The 21,267-nt window shown below is 46.7% G+C and overlaps 1 protein-coding gene across 1 annotated transcript in view; it reads right to left on the bottom strand.

The window, feature by feature from the left end:
* CPLX4 (complexin 4) overlaps positions 1–20,864 on the bottom strand; it is a 44,389-nt gene extending 23,525 nt beyond the window's left edge. Inside the window, exon 1 of the mRNA XM_075343302.1 lies at positions 20,698–20,864. Coding sequence (XP_075199417.1) covers positions 20,698–20,864 — 167 coding nt within the window. The remainder of the gene's footprint in view (positions 1–20,697) is intronic.
* Positions 20,865–21,267: the final 403 nt, after the last annotated feature.

The following is a 21,267-nucleotide window of genomic DNA, read 5'->3' as shown; positions in this document are numbered from 1 at the left end:
GCGCCGGAGCCATCCAAGACCGGTCCCGTCCGCGCCCTCTCATTCCCGGCGCACCTTGTCCGCTGCCCCGGAAGCATCATCTGGCCCGACCGCTGACCCGGAGAAGGTTCCCCCGGTGGTAGCGGTGCACCAGAGCGTGACCAACAAGCTGGTCATCGTCCTTGACGTACCGCAACCCGCGCCACAACCACCCCGGGTAGCGACGCCATCACCCCCGCCAGAAGCTGAAGCAGCTGCGTCAGCGGAGCCACCCTTTGCCCCCGTGTCCTTCCGGAGGATACGCCGCCAGCCGGGGCAGTATCTGGGAGCCTACATACAGGCACAGGCGGAGGAGTGGAAGCGGTCCTGGCCCCCAGAGTAAATCTCTTCAGTCAACCTGTTTGAAGTCCGGTAGTGTTGTTTAACCGGCAGAAGTTTTGTTGCAAGTTCTTATACCTGTTGCGTCTCCGGGCACCATCGAAAGACCGGGAGCGCTGTTGAGCCTCCGGGCGCCACCTAAAGACCGGGAGCGCTGTTGAGCCTCCGGGCGCCATCTAAGACCGGGAGCGCTGTTGAGCCTCCGGGCGCTACCTAGAGACCGGGAGCGCTGCTGCGTCTCCGGGCGCCACCTAAAGGCCGGGAGCGCCGCTGAACTGGTGCCTCTGTGTTATGAAGGAGACTAAAGGTTTTTATGTATGTTATGTGTATTTTAAAGAAGAGCCGTGCCGGGAGGCTCGGGTTTTAAGAGGGGAGGCATGTAGTGGGTGCTCATAACCCCTACAAAGGAAACATCATCCGGAAATGTTATTAATAAAAGTGTTGTATTTTTTTATATTGTATTGTATTCTAATGTTAGGGCACCCCCTAGTGGCCGGGTGGGACGGCTGTTGCCACTGGGGAAGGAGGAGTCGGCTGGATGTCTAGGGAAGGTCTGTGTGTGTGGAAGGGTAGTCGGATCCGGGACAGCAGTGTGTAACCATCGGTGGCAGTGTGTATGAGCGGAACATCAGGGGACGCCGGAGCAACGGAGGAGTACGCAACCTCAAGGTCTGATTCCGCTGGTGTGGGTCCGGTGTGTGCTTGACCTAGGAGTGGGAGCCCGGAGAAGCGGAGTACCCAGGGCATATCCCCACTAGAGGGCGCGTTTGGGCAGGTTGTCCCCAGCTCCACAGGAATTGCCGAAATCTGCTGACCGGATTGTATCTGTGCAAAATAAATGTTATCTTTTATTGGCATCAACTTCTGCCTGAGGACTGTTTGTGCACCTTCCGACGAAGATACTGACACCCATTGTCCCACCAAGCTAGTCCCCAACATTGAAGGAGTGATAGAGCCAGGGGTGTGCCTAGAATTCACTGCTGCCACGACTACACAGCCAGAGGCCTCCCTGACTCATCACTTCAGGACCACCACACGAGTGCACAGGGGGAGAAGGCCCACAGGCTGCTCTGCAGGACTTAACCTCTGCCCTGCCTGGGAACGAACTGAGTCATTGCAGAATATGAAAGAACTGTGAGTAAACAAGATCTGAAACCCGCAACCCAGTGACTCTGACTCTGTTTTTCGTCGCCTTGTGATCTGGCGATTCCCAGTTCCCCGTTCTCCCTCCCGGGGGCTGCTCCACCTGTGGGGAGCGATATCATCCTGGCTGCACCCCAACATCTCCCCCGGCGAGGTACCCTGCCGCGGCGGCCTTATCCCTGGCTGCACTCCACGGGTGGCGTAGTCGACATCATCCGTTCCACTCCTGGAGGAGGAAAGGTCGGAGGAAGGGTCCGCAGCAGAGGAGGCCGGGACCCCAGTCACCACCGTAACCGGTGACTACCTCTCCAGGACAATCCTTGCAAGCCCCCCCCTTTTGCTGTGCACCACGGGACCGGGTTAGGCCATGACTACTACCAACCACTGGCTTGGCAACAGGTAAACAAGGTACGGAGGTAAGCTCCTATCTTGAGCTCCGTGGGGTGTCACACAGTCACTGTGTAAGAAGTACACATCTCTCTTTTGGGCTACTGAAGGCTAACGTTTTTTGACCAGTTGTGGCTCTAGGGGTGAACAACTACAGGACAACTACAGTACCAGCTACTCGGACCATCCCAGTATTGTACTACTACATGTCTTTGGCCTATGGATCAAATAAACCACCGTTGATTCATCTCACCACATCTACGTTTGAATCCATCCACCCAGAAGCGACTCTGGTCTTGCCTGCCCTACTTCTTGGACACAAATATAGGACTTCTCACACCATTGTCTTATCGGTATACCTTCAATTGCCTTAAGTGGGGACATAACACTTACTTGCCTTTCTATTTTACTTCCCATCAGGTGTGTTCACTTGCCTGTTTTGTTTGCTCTATCCCATCTTGGGAGGGGCTATTTATGCTCACCATGCACATGCCTCCAAGGTTGATGGATGTTTGAAGTCCCAGCTCCTTAGTTGAGGATACAATTGTGGAGTTATCACTTTTGCTATTCCCTGCAGTTTCTTTATCTGTTTCCCTTCTCTTCATTCTCCCATTTTGTTTCATTTGGGATGTGGAGGGGATCCACTTAATCCGTAAACCCTATTTTTTTCCCAGTTTCTTCCATCTTTCCTGTATGACTGTGTGAACACATCTTTAACCCTGTGTCTCTCCCTCTGCCTGTGTGCACTTTTTTTATTTTTATTGGTGTTTTGTGTTACAGTTAGTTTATAGTTCAGGACACTCAGTTAAGGACACTCAGGGTCAGCTGCCGTTGAGTAGGGGCGCCATTGCGCAACTTTAGGCTTGCCAACTTCTGCAGTCAGGCAGGGACAAAACAGGATCGGGTGTAGGGTTCTCCTAGTCTGTACAAGGACCTATGCTTGTGATTAAATCTCTCCTGATTTGTTCTTCCCCATGTGACTGGAAGGGCTCTGTAGTAACATGTTGGAGGCATCAGTCTAGTGATTGGACAAAAATATGACCCTGGCCGTCGCATTTAGGATGGATTGGATAGGAGAAAGTTTGGTTAGAGGAAGAACGATCAGTAGAGAGTTGCAGTAATCCAGACGAGAATGAATATGAGCGACAGTAAACGTTTTTGCATTTTCAAAGGAGAGAAAAGGTCGGATTATAGAGATGTTTTTAAGATACAGTTGAGCGTTTGGATATAGGAAATCTCATCTTCTCAGTGTAGATTGGGTGATAATGAGGAGGAGGAGGAGGCTGAGAAGGAAGAGGAAGAACAGGAGATGGTTGTCTGCGCTACAGTGGATACTACAAACACCAGCTTCTCTTCTGTTCAGCATGGCTGACCTGAAGAAGAGGCGCAGCTGTAGAGTCATTTTCCTGGTAAGGACAGGGAAGTTTTGCCCATTGGGAGTTTGCCACACATACCAGACTTTATGTCCTGCTGCCTTTTCCATGACCCTTGCATTATACGCACTTTGGCCAACACCGATTACCGTTTGTGCCCTCTTCTTGACCCATGCTACAAGGAAACTTTCCATCTCTACTTCCTGCAGCGGAGAGGGATACTAACATGGTGCAATACCAAAAGGGAACGCTATCAGAAGGTCTGAGACAGTTTCATTAGACCCTCAAAGCGCCAAGGCCCTGATAGGTGGGGTACTCTGACAAGGAGGGAAAAGTTTATGAAGATGGTGAAGGATTACCTAGTCAGATCATACCACCGTCCTCCATGATTCCTCTTTGCCATACAACTATTGGATACTCAAGCTGGACACATCGCATCTCTCTCTCTACGCCTTGGAGGTGCTGGCCTGCCCTGCAGCTAGTGTTTTGTCAGAGCGGAGTTTTAGTACTGCAAGGGGCATAATAACTGACAATGCTGACAGGCTGACTCTTCTCAAAATGAACATTGGCCCATACTTCTAAACCCCACCAGATGACAGCAGCAGAACATAAAGCCAATTTTAATGTTCCTTTTTTCTGGGGTATTCATGGGTAATGATTTCTTCTTCTTCCTCCTATTCTGAGACCCTCCTCTACAGGTTCCATGGTGTATTGGAGTGCCTTCTTCTAATTTTTGGCAGCCCTTGCATATAGTGCATAGGCTTTACTAGTGCACAAGTTCCATTCTTAATAATGTAAATACATCTTTCAGGGTGTATTGCAATCCCTCTTTTTAATTTTAGCTAGGCCTTGCACTTAGTACTTAGGGTTTACTATTGTAAGAGTCTCACTGTTTTTAAAATTGTCAAAAAATGTATTCTGAGGCCCTCCTCTACATGTCTTACAGGGTGTATTGCAGTCTCTCCTTTTAGTTTTTGACAGCTGTGCACTTTGTGCATAGGTTTTATGAGTGTAGTAGTCCCGCACAGAAACACACAGAGAGACATAGACACAGACACACAGAGACATATATACACAGAGACAGAGACACACAGAGACAGATAGAGACACACACAAAGACAGACACAGAGACACACACAGAAAGAGCAAAAATAGACAGAGAGGGAGAAACACAGAGATAGAGGCGGACAGAGAGGGAGAGAGGAAGAGTGAGAGAGACAATTAGTTACTATCCCGGGCAACACTGGGTACTACAGCTAGTATTCCAATATAAGTGTGGTCAGTGGGGCCGTCTCGGGCGTGGAGACAGTTTTTGACAGAGAAAGAAAGAAGGTTCTGGTCAGAGGGCAGGTGAGGGGGAGTTAGTAAAGTCATATAATGAGCAAAGCCGGGAGAAGAACAGGTCCAGAATGGTCCAGTCTCCATGTGTAGGAGAGTTACTAAATTGTGAAAGGCCGGCAGAGGAGGTTAGAGAAAGAAGGTGAGATGCCGGTGGGGAGAGTGGATCAATAGGGATGTTAGCCCCTTCACGACCGGTCAATTTTGCGCTTTCCGTTTTTTTCCCCTTCCTTCTTCTTAGAGCCGTAACTTTTTTATTTTTCAGTCAATCTGGTCAATTGAGGGCTCGTTTTTGTGGAACAAGCTGTACTTTTAAATCAAACCCTGAGTTTATTACCATATAGTGTACTGGAAAACGTGAAAAAGTTCCAAATGCGGAAAAATTGCAAAAAAAAGTGTGATTGAACTATTGTTTTTGGGATATTTCATTCACAGTGTTCACTATATGGTAAAACTGATGCGTCGCTGTGATGTCTGAGGTCGGTACGTGTTCCTAGACACTAAACATGAATAGGTTTACTTTTATCTAAGGGGCTAAAAAACAAAACCAGAACTTTGTCCGAAAAAAGTGGCACACATTTTACCACATATTCCGTGACCCATAGCGTTCTCATTTTTTGGGATCTATGGCTCAGTTATGGCTTATTTTTTTCATCTCGGGCTGACGTTTTTAATGGTATCATGTTTGCACTGATGCTATGTTTTGATCGCCTGTTATTGCATTTTGCGCAAGATTTGCAGCGACCAAACCATGTAATTTTGGTGTTTGGAATTTTTTTGCCACTACACCATTTACTGATCAGAATAATTGATTTTATATTTTGATAGATCGGGTATTTCTGAACACGGCGATACCAAATATATGTATATATTTTATTTTCTTTAACCTTTTAATTTTCAATGGGGCGAAAGGAGGGTGATTTGAACTTTTAGTTTTTTATATATTTTTTTTTTAATTTTTCAAAACTTTTTTTAAAGTTTTTTTATTTTATTTTACTAGTCTCCCTAGGGGACTATAAGGATCAGAAGTCTGATCGCTCATTCATTTCTCCTGATAAGAACAGTATCACTCAGATAGGGAGAAATGGTCATCTCTTGTAACCTGCAGTACTCGGCTGCTAGTTACAGGACCTGAGTCATGTAAGCTACAGGAGTCATCACATGACCCTGTGCTACTATGACAACCATCGGATCCATGTGATAATTTCTCGTGACCTCTGGTGGCGGCCTGTGAGTATGCGATTACCGTGATCGCCATTAAAATGGTGCTGTCACATCTTGACAGTGCCATTTATGGGGTTAACAGGTACGGGTGGATAGCAATTCCACTCATAGGGGTACATCTCACATAGCGAGACCGCTGCTGAGTCACAGATTTTGTGACGTACCAGTGACCTCATCAGCGATGTTGCTGTGTGTGACACTGCTGTGAAATCGCTGATCGTTACACACTGCTCTAGTTCATTTTTTTGCTCGTTACTCTCCCACTGTGAAGCACAAATCGCTGTGTTTGACAGCAGGAGATAACAATCTGAATGTGCAGGGAGCCGGCTTCTGGCACCTGGGGACGCTGGTAACCAAGGAACATATCGGGTATCCAAGCAAGGTGCTTTGCTTAGTAACCCGATGTGTACCATGGGTACGTGGGCAGGGAGCCGGCTTCTGGCAGCTGCGGACTCTGGTAACCAAGATACATATCGGATATCCAAGTGAAGCGCTTTGCTTAGTAACCCGATGTGTACCATGGTTACGAAGCACAGCGTCGTTACACAGGTGGCTGGTGGCTGATCTCTGATTGTTGTGGAGATCTGCCTGATTGACAGCTCACTATCGACCATGTAGCGACGCTTCAGTGATCCCTGCCAGGTCAGATCGCTGGTGGGATCGTTAGTGCGTCGCTTAAGTGTGACAGTACCCATACCTGCAAGGCACACATGTCAGCTGTACAAATCAGCTGACATGTGAGTGGATTCTCGCCTGCAACCCGCAGCAGCAGGTGGGGATTAATACTATTGTTGGGGGAGACCGCTAAGGGGTCTTCAGGGTCACAGAGATGGATTCCAAATCAAATCTGCGCAGATGTATGTATGAGGAAAAATGACCACACAGACGTGTCTCTGTCCGGGAGAAGCTCAATGCTCTTCTAACTCGTATATTATAAAATACACACAGTTATACAATTCAACATTAGATCTTGTGACGGGAACAAGGAGTAAAGCTAAAGCCCCAGTTTCACATCCCCAGCTGCTGGGAACCAGTGTGTTATGAATACCTCTTTGTTCATTGCTCATTTTGGCTCGATTATCTAGTTAACACATTACTGATCACACATCTTAAAATTATAATGGCGTCTATGTGATTGTCATACAGACATACAGATAATCATGCAACGACATCTATGCTTTGATTATATACACACACACAGATCATCTTATTGCATCTGGACAAACGGCCTATATTCCAGGCCTACCTTCACACTATTACCGTCAGGATGTAAGATTACTGCCTGCGGTCATTGAGGTCATCAAGTCCCCCATGATGAGTGGGAATGTCATAGAATAGGAAAATGTGGAGGCCAAGTTGAAAAGTGATCATGAAACTGATGGAAGGGGGCCTGAAGGGCGATATGTAGAAAGTGGTAGAATTGCCCCACTCCTACTGAGTGTATACTGAGTGTTATGTAAAGTGTTTTATTGCATATCGTATTTTGCTATATTTTAGTGTGTAATTTGTCATGTGTGATTAATGCATAACTGCATAGGAATGTTAAGCAGGTAGATATTAGAGTAAGGTGATGTGCATCTGCTGGCAGGCCCAGAGATAGATACTTTGTGGACCTAGGAGACTTTGAGCAGAGGGAGGAGTGACAGAGAGTTGGTTAGCTGGACAGGCCAGGAAGTCCGTTCAGTTCTGGTTCGGTGTCCGCCTGGAAATCGGGAGGTCTCCTCCATTGTGTCCTCAGGACACGGCAAGCCGCAAAGCTAAGAGATGGGGAAAAGCGGACGTCAGACTTGGTTCCTATGACTCCTGGCAGGACCATGGATACATCTGGAAGACTGAATACATGATTGGGTTTTCGTTGATGTGGCCGCAGTGGAGTATAGTCATTTGGTTTGGGGCGATAGCAATTCACAGCGGGACTCAGAGTAGGGAACTTGAAGGTGGAAAGTCACCAAGCTACCTACACCGCTTATGTAAGGAGAGCAGAGTAAGGCCATGTGCCCATGGGAGAAATTAACTGCGGATATTGCTGAGGAAAACCCGCAGATTTTCTAGATTTTCCAGATAAATCCGCGGGTTTACCTCAAGTACTCCCCATGTTATCCTATGTGATTTGGGGAGTGCTGTATCAATGCTGTGGTATTTGCGGCTGCGGAAAATGCTGCGCATTTCCCACAGCCGCACATAACTGCATGTCCTTTATTCATGTGGAATTATCTACGGAATTCCTGCCTTTCCACTATGGAGATACAGGGTGGGAATTCTGCACGAAATCCGCACTGTTTCCGCAGGTTTACCGCAACAATTTCACATAAATACCGCAGCAATGGATAGCTGCAGATTCCGGGGAGTTGCTGCGTGAGCCTGCAGAAATACCTGCAGAAAAGTCCGCAGGTACATTCTCCCGTAGGCACATGGCCTTAATGTTTGAAGGAAAATTCTTCTGCTTCCAGAAACAGTAAGAAAGAAATTGACTGCTCGTTTGATGGTGAGAAGAGGAACCGGACCTCGATGACATTCCTCCATTGTGCCGGTTGCACCTCCTTGCTGGGACTGTTACGTGCCCCATAGGGACAGAGCCAAGGATCCAGTCCCTGAAGATGGCCTGATTGGCCAAAACATACTTTTCATTTGCTTTCCCCTTCCCAGTTTTGTCTACACTTATTGCCCTCCCCTCTGCTGAAATTCCAAAAAGTTGGGCGGTAAAGAATCCACTCAGTCCCTGCCCATGGACACTGCCCCTTGCTCCATGGACTCTACCCTAGCCCTGAGGATATTTCCTCTTTGTCCCAAAGATTCTGCCCTCCTTTTCCCAAAGATTTTTCCTCCCTATAGAACTTTATCTACTCTTGGTGCTTTGGGACAGTTTTGTTTTTCCAGCACAGGCAACCGCAGAGAGGGTAGGATGAGAAAGGAGTTTAAGGACCAAGAGGAGTGGGTCCCAGACTGTGTTGCACTGTGTCTGGACAGGTAGGTGCATGATCTGCCGACGGCAGAGAGGAAGGACTGTCGTAGAAGGGCCATTCGTTTTAGGACTCCTTTATAAATATTATCATCTGGTACCCAGATGATTAAGTGGACTCAAAAGTAAAACAATGTTTTAACATGCAGGGGTTTTGTTTGTCTAGTATAGTTTTGGCCGAGGACTGCCAGATTTAAGAAGGGAGGGATGTAGGAGGTAGTAGAATTGCCCCACTCCTACCGAGTGTGTACTGTGTTTTATGTAAAGTGTTTTATTGCATATTGTATTTTCCTGTATTTTAGTATATAATTTGTAATTGTCATGTGTGATTAATACATAAATGTATAGGAATTTAAATCACAGGAATGTTAGCACATAGATATTAGAGTAAGGTAAGAATGCTAAGTAGGATATAATAGATAGAGAGTTAGGCCGGCGTTACACGAGACGATTTATCGTGCAATCGCACCCGCCCCCGTCGTTTGTGCGTCACGGGCAATTCATTGCCCGTATTACACAAAGTTGTTAAACCCCCGTCACATGTACTTACCTCCCGCACGACCTCGCTGTGGGCAGCGAACATCCTCTTCCTGAAGGGGGAGGGACGTTCGGCGTCACAGGGACGTCACACAGCAGTCGCCCAATAGAAGCGGAGGGGCGGAGATGAGCGGGACGTAACACCCCGCTCACCTCCTTCCTTTCGCATTGCCGGCGGGATGCAGGTAAGCTGTGCTCGTCGTTCCCGGGGTGTCACACAGAGCGATGTGTGCTGCCTCGGGAACGATGAACAACCGGAGCACAGAAGGAGAATCGACATTTTGAAAATGAACGACATGTCAACGAGCAACGATAAGGTGAGTATTTTTGCTCGTTCACAGTCGTAGAGGTGTCACACGCTACGACGTCTCTAACGATGCCGGATGTGTGTCATGAATTCCGTGACCCTGCCGACATATCACACGATATATCGTACCGTGTGACGCCGGCATAACAGGAAGAGTGTGATGTGCATGTGCTGGCAGGCCCAGAGATAGATACTTTGGTGATCTAGGAGACTTAGAGCAGAGGGAGAGACGACAGAGAGTTGTTAGCGAGACAGGCCAGGAAGTCAGTTCTCTTCTGCAGAGAGGTCTCTGGGTCAAACATGCTCTGTTTCAGGGTCCACTTGGGAATCGGGAGGTCTCCTCCATTGTGTCCTTAGGACACGGTAAGCCGCAAAGCTAAGAGACGGGGAAAAGCAGAAGTCAGACTCGGCTGCTGGAGAGCTACTACCCAGAGCGAGGGCTAGAGAGGAAAGTGTCGCGTGCGGAGGGGTGGGGAACGCCGCTCGTCTGGAATCGCTGGCGCTCGGATCCGGTGCTTCTGCTCTTCGGTGGCTCGAGCACGGGGCCGAACCCGGGGCTCGAGCAGCGCCTCCTCGCCCACGAGTGAAAAGGAGAGGTTTTTGGTGGGTATTTGGGGATGTCGCTCGTGACGCCACCCACGGGTTGTGGTGATGGTGGGCACCACTGCTGCTGGTGACGGGGGATCCCGGGAGTGATGGCGAGGACCAGCTGAGGTGTTGACCCCTCCGTGGGTAGGGGCTGTTGGTCCCGGGGCCCCGGTTGGGGAGTAGGGAGGAGGTATAGGTGCAGGTGCCGAGGCGGGGAGGCAGCGTGGGCGCGGGTGCAACGTTGCAGTGCAGCGCGGTGCCGGATGGCACTCTTATACTCACTCAGACACAGAAGGACAGAGTCTCTGGTAAACCAAACAGCTGGATGGACGGGGCCCACAGCCGGCTGCGGTGTTCTCACTCTCCCCGGACGGATTGATGGCGGCTGTCATTTTCCTGCACCTGTGTAAGTGTATTTGACTCCTATGGCTTCCCACGGGTAGTCCGCTCCCCGGCGTGTATGTGTCGGGAGAGCCCGTTTGCCCGCAGGTGCTGGCCCTTGGATCTCTGGCCCTTTGCGGTGGCACTTATCCAGACGGGTTGGGCTGTTGCCTTCTGACAGGACTTAGGTGGGAATGAACCCCTGAGGTCCAGACCGCAATCAGATAATTTGACCTTTTCGGCGGCTCCTAGCCTAGTCGGGGTCTGAGTACCCTGCCTTGGTGCTTGGCTGCAATCTGCTCCCTGGTTCGGTACCGGCGGGCCACCACCGTCTGCCGACCTTGCTGAACGTGCCTGGGCTCCAACCCAGATACCAACAGTTTTCACTCCTCTCACTTTCACTACCACCAACTAACTAACTGTTTTTTCCCGCCTCCAGGCCTGTGAACTCCTCGGTGGGTGGGGTCAACTGCCTGGCTCCGTCCCACCTGGTGTGGATATCAAGCCTGGAGTGTGGCAACAAGGATTTGATTGACTGGTGTCACCTACCCAGGGGAAGGGGTGTGTGTGTGTGTGATGTTAGTGTACTGTGACCCCTGGGGGTCCAGGGCGTCACAAAGGCACCTCCCAGAACAGCGGCAGCAGAACAGGAACATAGAAGGAAAGTGGCCATGTCTGTCCAGGAGCTGTCTGTCACGAAGATTGCAAGAAAAATAGAGTTTGTTGTTGTGTTGCAAAAAATCTGCCTATGTGATGTGTTTTACAGCTACATCTCTGACGGTGATCAGCGGTGTGGTACAGAAGACGCAAGTAAGTGTCGCACCTACCGGTCGGGGAGGAACACATGCACAAGTTCAGATGAAGGAAGGGAAGTGGAGCCATGCCGGCCATCACTGGCTCCCCATTTCAGATACACAACCGCCAATCCCAGGGAGAAGGGTCTGAAGTATTTAATAATGTGAACTACAAAGGAAGGAAACATAAGTGAAGGGACCGAGGGGTGGAGGTGTCGCGGGCGGGGAGGAGGGTGTCAGCACACCACGCTCACCCCTTCTGCTCGGGTCCGGCGGCTGCTGCTCAGTGGTGACTCGAGCTGTGGGCCGGATCCCGGGGGTTCTCGAGCTGCACCCCTCGCCCGTGAGTGAAAGGGGGGTGTTGGGATAGTTTATTGTCCGCCACCCACGGTTGTGGTGATTTCACCACCGCTGCTCAATATGGGGATCCCGAGGATGGTGATGCGGAGCAGCCAGGTGTTGCGTTGCCCCTCCGTGGGTAGGGGTTGGTGTTCCCGGGGCCCGGTGAGGAGATGGGAGATGCAGGGCCTGGTGAGCGCAGGGACGCGGGGGCAGCGCTGTGCCTTGCGGCACTGTGGTACTCACTCAGACTGAGACGTTGACACAGTTTTACGGTAAACCACACGGCTGGAAAGACGGTTCCCACGGACGGCTGCACTTGCTCTCCCAGTAGGTGACGGTGATGTCCCTTTTCCTTGCACCTTTGTTTCTGTGTTGGTAGCGATGGGTTCCCACCGGTAACCCGCTCCCCGGTTTCAAGCTGGACCGGAGGAGCTCTACTCTTTGCCCGCAGGCGCTGGCCCTGAGAAACTGGTGCCCTGGCGGTGGCGGTGTTTCTGCTACAATGGTTGGGCTGTTGCCTTCTATCGGGACTTGGTTGTTGGGGGATCTGCGTCCCCTTCACTGACGGATTTGGCAAATTCTGGCGACTCCTAGCCTTGCCGGGGTCCGAGAGGCCCCTGCCCTGGTGCTGACTGTCCTTTGGTACACTGCTCCAGACCGCCGGGCCACTACCCGTCCGCGGTCCTTCCAGGAACTTCCAAATGGTCCCCCTCCAGACAATCACCGCCGTTGCTGACCTTGCTGACCCTGTCCTGCACTCAGCTGGACTACTTCAGGCTTTTCTCACTCTTTCTTTTCTGTCACCACTCTTACTGTCCTTCACCTCACTCCTTGTTTACTCCTTTCTGTCCCTAGCTGGACTCCTCTCACTTTCACTTCCCTCACTTGACTGACTGGTTCTTCCCGCCTCCAGAGCTGTGAACTCCTCGGTGGGCGGAGCCGACCGCCTGGCCCACCCCCTGGTGTGAACATCAGCCCCTGGAGGAAGGCAACAAGGATTTTAGTTTAGCTTTGGTGTTCCTAACTGGGGTGTAGGGTGTGTTGGTGCATGACCTGTGACCCCTGGCTTGCCCAGGGCGTCACAGAGGGATAACCTGAAAAGCACATGTGATGAAAGGAGCAGACAACACCTCCACCTTGCCTGTACTCAGGTCTTGCGGTCGGCAGTGGTGTCTGACTGCAGAATCCACGTTTCTGTGTGAGCCAGAACTTTATCAATCATATTATTGTCAGACACAATTATAATGATTACTAACATGTCTTTACAGTATATAGTGCATAATACAGGATCTCCAATTTACAATAGGTGATGTCACAGCTCACCTCCTCCTCCTGTACAATGACTAATAAGCTCTATATACAATAGATAACGCAGGATCAACCACTCACAATAGGTGATGTCACAGCTCACCTTCTCCTCCTCTACAATGATTGATAACACAACTGTATATAATAGATAGTACAGTATCCACCAATCATAATAGTTGATATCACTGCTCACCTCTTCCTCTACAATGATTAATAACACAACTGTATACAGTAGATAACATAGTATCCACCAATCATAATACTGTAGGTGATATCACAGCTCACCTCCTTATGTGCAATGATTGATAACATGTCTATATACAGTAGATAACACAGGATCCACCATTCTCAATAGGTGATGTCACAGGTCACTTCCTCCTCCTCCTCCTGTATAATGATTTATAACACCTCTATATACAGTAGAAAACACAGGATCAACCATTCTCAGTAGGTGATGTCACAGCTTACCTCCTCCTCCTGTACAATGACTGATAACACCTCTATATACAGTATAGTACACAGAATAAACCATTCATAATAGGTGATGTCACAGCTCACCTCCTCCTCCTCTACGACTGATAACACCTCTATATACAGTAGAATACACAGAATAAACCATTCACAATAGGTGATGTCACAGCTCACCCTTTCCCTCTCTATTCAGAAAAACATTTAGCATAACGATCTGATTCCTGACAACGGCTTCCCTTTAAGTTACAGCACCTTCTGGGCAGAGGCCAAATTTTCTCTCATTGTTTTCCCAGCTATAAAGAGAAGTGGTTAAATACTGGAACAGATGACTCTCAGTGTTGGGTGAGATTAGTGCCGGTCTTCAATCTTCGTGCCGTGTTTATCTTTCCTCTCAACTTTTTATTTGCACAAAGAAAATATAAAATTTATGCCAAGTGTGTCAATATTTAACCACAGACTGCGTGCACGGCTCCAACCCGGATTGTACATACTACAGTACTGCGGGCACATCAGTGTTTCGCCGTAGCTCATAGAAGGGGGTCATGAGTATTAAATGGTCATGGGAGTGAATAAGGAGGATTAGAACAAAAAGTAAACTGACCTAATGGGTAAAGCAAAGCGAGCAAGTAGCAATAATCATATTAACACACATGATCCAATTTCTTAAGGCAAAATGTGAGAACCAAGAGCCCTTAATGAAGGGCTTCTTCAGGACTACTACATTTTATCTATAAGCAATATTATAATATGTTGCGTATCTTAGCCCTGCTTTCAGCCCCGTTTTCCTGGCTTGTCTATGGATGAGGTAAGGATATTTAGGGTCCAACGCCTCATTCTAAAGGGGGCTTTACACGCTACGACATCGCTAATTCGGAGTCGTTGGGGTCACGGAATTTGTGACGCACATCCGGCCGCATTAGCGATGTTGCTGCGTGTGACACCGATGAGCGATTTTGCATCGTTGCAAAAACGTGCAAAATCGCTCATCGGTGACATGGAGGTGCATTCTCGATTATCGTTACTGCAGCAGTAACGATGTAGTTCGTCGCTCCTGCGGCAGCACACATCGCTATGTGTGACGCCGCAGGAACGAGGAACCTCTCCTTACCTGCCTCCCGGCCGCTATGAGGAAGGAAGGAGGTGGGCGGGATGTTCCGGCCACTCATCTTCGCCCCTCCGCTTCTATTGGGCGGCCGCTCAGTGACGTCGCTGTGACGCCGCACGGACCGCCCCCTTAGAAAGGAGGCGGTTCGCCGGTCACCGCGACGTCGCCGGGCAGGTAAGTATGTGTGACGGGTCTGCGCGATGTTGTGCGGCACGGGCAGCGATTTGCCCGTGTCGCACAACAGATGGGGGCGGGCACCCACGCTAGCGATATCGGGACCGATATCGCAGCGTGTAAAGTAGCCTTTAGTCACACATTGAGATGTGGGCCAGAGATGTAGGTCAGAGATGTGGGCCAGAGATGGGACCAGAGATGTGGCTCTGAGATGTGGCTCTGAGATGTGGCCATAAATGTGGTCAGTGATGTAGCCAGAGATGTCGTCAGGGATGGAGTCAGAAATTTGGCCAGAGATGGAGGTCAGAGATGAGGTTCTGAGATGTGGCGCCGAAATATGGTCAGAGATGGGGCACAGAGATGGGGCTCTGAAATATGGTCAGAGATGGGGCACAGAGATGGGGCTCTGAAATATGGTCAGAGATGTGGCTCAAATATGTGGTTCAGATATGTGGCTCTGAAGTATAGTCAGAGATGTGTCTTCTATCAAAATAGATAGAACAGGCTTCAAGGAGATCAAATAATGAGCAGGCCCAGATCACACATTTAAGGCCGCTTTACACGATGCGACATTGCTCAAGCGATCTCGTTGGGGTCACGGAATTTGTGACGCACATCCAGTCGCTTTAGCGATGCCGTTGCGTGTGACATCTATTAGCGATTTTAAATCGTCGCAAAAACGGTCAAAATCGCTCATTGGTGACATGCCCCCCTATTCTCGAATATCGCTGCTGCTCGATGTACGAAGTAGTTCGTAGTTCCCGAGGCAGCACACATCGCTATGTGTGACATCGCAGGAACGAGGAACCTCACCTTACCGGCGGCCGCCAGCAATGCGGAAGGAAGGAGGTGGGCGGGATGTTATGTCCCGCTCATCTCCGCCCCTCCGCTTCTATTGGGCGACGGTTTGGTGACGCTGCTGAGACGTCGCTGTGACGCTGAATGATCCGCCCCCTTAGAAAGAGGCAATTCGCCGGCCACAGCGACGTCGCAGGGCAGGTAAGTAGTGTGACAGGTCCGCGCGATGTTGTGCGCCACGGGCAGCGATTTGCCCATGTCGCACAACCGATGGGGGCGGGTACGCACGCTGGCGATATCGGTTATGATATCGCAGCGTGTAAAGCAGCCTTTATTTTTATATCTTACATTTTTATAATAATAAAAGACCAATGTCTTCCTTCACCTAAGGAATACCACTCGAAGCACACAAATATTACAACTATAAAAAATTCCTCAAAATTACAAAAAGATTAAAAGGGAATGTGACAGCTGATATACGCTGCCGATCCACGGACAGCATGCACCAGATGCCGGCTGTATGATTTTAGGTATGTTTGAGTATGAAATGCTACTGTAGGAGCCGCTGATGACCAAGGCCCACTGCAGATTAGTTGGACTGGTTCTCCCTGCACACTTTCTGCCTATGCACAGTGTACACAGAAATTTGGCAATCAGTGTTGTGGGTGGGGTTATACACTGCTCAGTATTCAGAGCACTGCTAGATCTGCATCAGAGAAAGGAGTGATTTTATCAAAACTGCAGCAAGCAGCTCAGTAAGTGACACATCGCTGGAATCAGGGTCTCTGCTCTTACATCATGCCACTCTCAGATGGGATAGCAAAAATCCTTCTAATAACCTAGATACTGATGGTTGGTCTTATGCTAAAGGACTAGACATCAAAATACCTTCCAAATTTTGCATCCTATTCATGGGACACTTGAGCCCCACCTCATGAACGCTCACTGTAATGCAAATTTTTATGAGTCCCACCTACTTTGTGAAATATTTGGAGGGATGATCCTGCACACAATGGAGCGGAGAGTTGCTATGCGTCGCTACCATCTCCACAATGCTCAGCACGTCTACGGCAGTATAAGGCCTGATACAGACGGACGGTTTTCGCATATGCGCTCTATGCGTGTTTTTCTTGGACCACACATGTGCCCATTATATTATATCGGTCTGTTCACATATCTGTGGGGGGTTCACTTTTGCAAAAAAATAAATAAATAAATGGAAACGTCCAAAGTCACTAATCATGGATCCGCTGGGACAAAAACGGATAGCGGACGGACGCGACTTATGTACCTGTTTTTAACTCTTTAGTGGTAGCAAAAACTTGAAAATTTAGACTACTAGCTGTACTACCCGGCTTCGCCCGGGTTAATATTTGCTGTTAACAAAATAGAATGTATTAACAAAAATGTATTCTGCACACAAACACCACAAAACAAATAGAAATGTAATTATTAAATTGTTGCCTATATTAACCAATCAGAGCTCAGATTAATTAACTGTAGCAAAATAGAAGCTAAGCTGTGATTGGTTGCTATTGGCAGCCTGATAAATCTACAGGTAACAGAAAGCCCTCCCCCTGACAGTATATATTAGCTCACACATACACATATAGACAGGTCATGTGACTGACAGCTGCCGTATTTCCTATGTGGTACATTTGTTGTTCTTGTAGTTTGGCTTCTTATTAATCAGATTTTTATTTTTGAAGGATAATACCAGACTTGTGTGTGTTTAGGGCGATTATGTGGTGAGGTTGGTGTATGTGTGGTGAGATGTGTGCTGAGGGGGGTATATGTGTTCGAGCACGTGGTAGTGTGTGGCACATTTTGTGTGTGTGTTCATATCCCCGAGTGTGGTGAGTATCGCATGTCGGGGCCCCACCTTAGCAACTGTACGGTACATGCTCTTTGGCGCCATCACTTTCATTCTTTAAGTCCCCCTTGTTCACATCTGGCAGCTGTCAATTTGCCCCCAACACTTTTCGGTTCACTTTTTCCCCATTATGTAGATAGGGGCAAAATTGATTGGTAAATTGGAACGCGCGGGGTTAAAATTTCGCCTCACAACATAGCACCCGGCGCTGCCCGGGATAGTAACTGTCTCTCTGTTTCTCTCCCATTCTCTGTCTCCTCCTCTGTATATATCTCTCTGTCTCTCTCTCTTTGTCTGTCTGTCTCTTTCCCTGTCTGTCTATCTCTGTCACTTTCCCTGTCTGTCTCTTTCCCTCTCTTTCCCTATCTGTTTCTTTCCCTCTTTCGCTTTCCCTGTGTCTGTCTCTTTGTCTGTCTCTTTACCTGTCTTTGTCTGTCTCTTTACCTGTCTTTGTCTGTCTCTTACCCTGTCTGTCTCTTTCCCTGTCTGTCTCTTTCCCTGTCTGTCTCTTTCCCTGTGTCTGTCTCTTTCCCTGTGTCTGTCTGTCTCTTTGTCTGTGTCTGTCTCTTAACTTGTCTCTCTTTCTCTCTCTTTCCCTGTCTGTCTCTTTCCCTGTCAGTCTCTGTCTGTGTCTGTCTCTTTGTGTCTGTCTCTTACCCTATGTCTGTTTCTTTCCCTGTCTGTGTCTGCCTCTTTCCCTGTCTGTGTCTGTCTCTTTCCCTGGCTGCATTGTGACAAGCCAACATTCTATATAAGGGCGTGGCTGCGCATTCTTCTGAAGTTCTGGCTGCACTGTGGCTCCCAGCTCCATTCGCTTTAATGGAGGCAGGTTTTTTGGCGAATAACTGTAAAGCGCGGGGTTAATATTTCCCCTTGAAACATAGCCCATGACGCTCTCGGGGTCCAGAAGTGTGAGTGTGCAAAATTTTGTGGCTGTAGCTGCGATGGTGCAGATGCCAATCCCGGACACACACACAAACACACACACAGACACACACACACACAGCTTTATATATTAGATTTTTGCATATGACAAAATGGTAAAAACAGACCTAAAAATTGAGGAAAATCTGATCTTGAGCACTGATGAAAAACGGATATTTTTTTGCTTGCAATAAAAAACTTTGGATGAAGCTAAAATCCGGCAACTTTTACCCAAATCAATGTTGGAATGACCCCCTCTAATGTTTTGCAACCCCCATAGCGCCAGTTTCAGAGGTCCGCTCCTCCCCTCCACTGGATAGGCCCTATATCAGCACACACGACTGCCAGGTACTAAGGACTAGGGGGTCCAGAATAATGTTAACCTTAAAGGGAACATGTCACCACTTTTTTGGCCTATAAGCTGCGGCCAGCACCACCGGGCTCTAATATACAGCATTCTACATACTGTATATAAGAGCCCAGGCCGCTGTGAGAACATAAAAAACACTTTATAATACTTACCTGACGGTCGTACGGTTGGCCAGATGGGCGTCTCCGTTGTCTGGTGCCGGCGCCGCCTCTTTTGGCCATCTTCGTCCTCCTTCTTCTCTAGCCGCGGTGCATGATGGGTCCGACGTCATCCACACTCGCCGGCATTCAGGTCCTGAGCAGGGCAGATCAAAGTATTGTAGTGCGCCTGCGCAGGACCGGCGAGTGTGTATGACATAGACGCGTCATGCACCCAGGTTTCAGAAAAAGGATGAAGATGGCCGAAAGAGGCGGCGCTGGCACCGGAGAACGGAGACGCCCATAAGGCCCACCGCACGACCGTTAGGTAAGTATTATAAAGTGTTTTTTATTTTCTCACAGTGGCCTGGGCTCTTACATACAGCATGTTAGAATGCTGTATATAAGAGCCCGGTGGTGGTGGCTGCAGCTTATAAGCCAAAAAAGTGGTGACAGGTTCCAATTAAGGTTTATATTTATTATTAATTATTATTATTATATTATTTAACCTTAAGGTTTTATATATTATTTTTATAACTTTATTAATATTAAATATTATTTAACCTTAAGGTTTTGTATATTATTTGTATTATATTTTTTTATTATTTATTAAATATTATTTAACCTTAAGACTTTGTATATTTTTATTACTAATTATTATTTTTTATTTATTAAATATTATTTAATGTTAAGGTTTTGTATATTTTATTATTATTATTATTATTATTATTATTAATAATAATCTAATATTATTTAACCTTAAGGTTTTGTATATTATTATGAATATTTATTAAATATTATTTAACCTGAAGGCTTTGTATATTTTTATTATTATTTTCATTATTTAAATATTATTTAACCTTAAGGTTTTGTAGATTTAATTATTTTATTATTAATATTATTTATCAAATATTATTTAATCTTAAGGTTTTGTATATTATTATTAATTAAATATTATTTAACCTTAAGGCTTTGTATATTTTTATTATTATTTTTATTATTTTATTATTTATTAAATATTATTTAACCTTAAGGTTTTGTGTATTTATTATTTTATTATTATTATTTAACGTTAAGCTTTTGTATATTATTATATTATTAATATTTATTAAATATTATTTAACCTTAAGGCTTTGTATATTTTTATTATTTTATTATTTATTAAATATTATTTAATCTTAAAGTTTTGTATATTTAATTATTTTTATTATGAATATTATTTATAAAATATTTAACCTTAAGGCTTTGGATATTATTATTGTTATATTATTATAATTATTTATTATTATTATTTATTAAATATTATTTAACCTTAAGGGTTTGTATATTTTTATTATTATTTTATTATTTACTAAATATTATTTAACCTTAAGGGTAGCAGAGCTGATTTGAGTTTCATTTTTTGCATTTTTTTTTTTTTGCAGGCACATATAAAAGGTTCACCTTCTAAACCAAAACCCAATGGTAATAGAACAGTAAAAAAAATAAATAAACCGAATGACCAACTTATCTCTGTACTGGCAGCTTTCAATACAAGGACGTAAATTTCAGTTCCTTTATTTATATTATTGACGATTCTAAAAAATGACTTTTAATACAAAAATATTTTTCGATTCCAATAAACCCGATAACACAGAATTAATAATCATTTTGATTGTATATATATATATATATATATATATATATATATATAAAAAATAGTTCAGATGTAGCAGAGCCAAATTTGTTATTTCGGTTGCAGAAATTGTGATGTTCACCAATAACACACTCAGCTCTGCTCCATCGTTCACATATAGCCCGTACTCACTTCTCCTCCACCAGTTGCCTCTGGTACTCCTCATACTCCTCGCGGGTCATTCCTTGGGCAGCAGCCGGGTCGGATTCGCCTCCTCCTTCTGTCTTCTCCTCTTTCGATTCTCCGAATCCAAAATTTTTCATGGGGTTGCCCACCATGCTCTTGATTAGAAACGCCATGTCGCTGCCTATCCCACCATACGACGCCCAGATGGAATAGGAATAGAGTGTATAAAGGCAGGCAGTGTGCAGCAGCAGTACCAGCTGGTCAAGGGCACGCTGTTACCGGGAACTATATGCCAAAAATGGTTTGTCAGCCATAATCTGGATTAGCGGGTGAACTGCTCCGGACCGAGGCAGATGGTTCAGATTACTTCAAAAATCATTAGATGCAGCTGCCTACTTCCCATATTAATACCTTAAGCTAATTTCCAATCAAAGTGTATGATACGGACGACGGAATATTAGAGAAGCTGAAAAAAAAATAATAATCAAAATTCCAAAAATTTAATTAGGAAAATCAAATTATCCTGCAATCAATTAATCCTTTATCCTTGACTTGTCCTCTAGGTGTTATATTTGC

The sequence above is a fragment of the Anomaloglossus baeobatrachus genome, chromosome 1 (assembly GCF_048569485.1).
Source record: "Anomaloglossus baeobatrachus isolate aAnoBae1 chromosome 1, aAnoBae1.hap1, whole genome shotgun sequence".
NCBI lineage: Eukaryota > Metazoa > Chordata > Amphibia > Anura > Aromobatidae > Anomaloglossus > Anomaloglossus baeobatrachus.
Note: the sequence above shows the minus strand (reverse complement) of the source record. Positions and strands in the feature narration are given on the sequence as shown.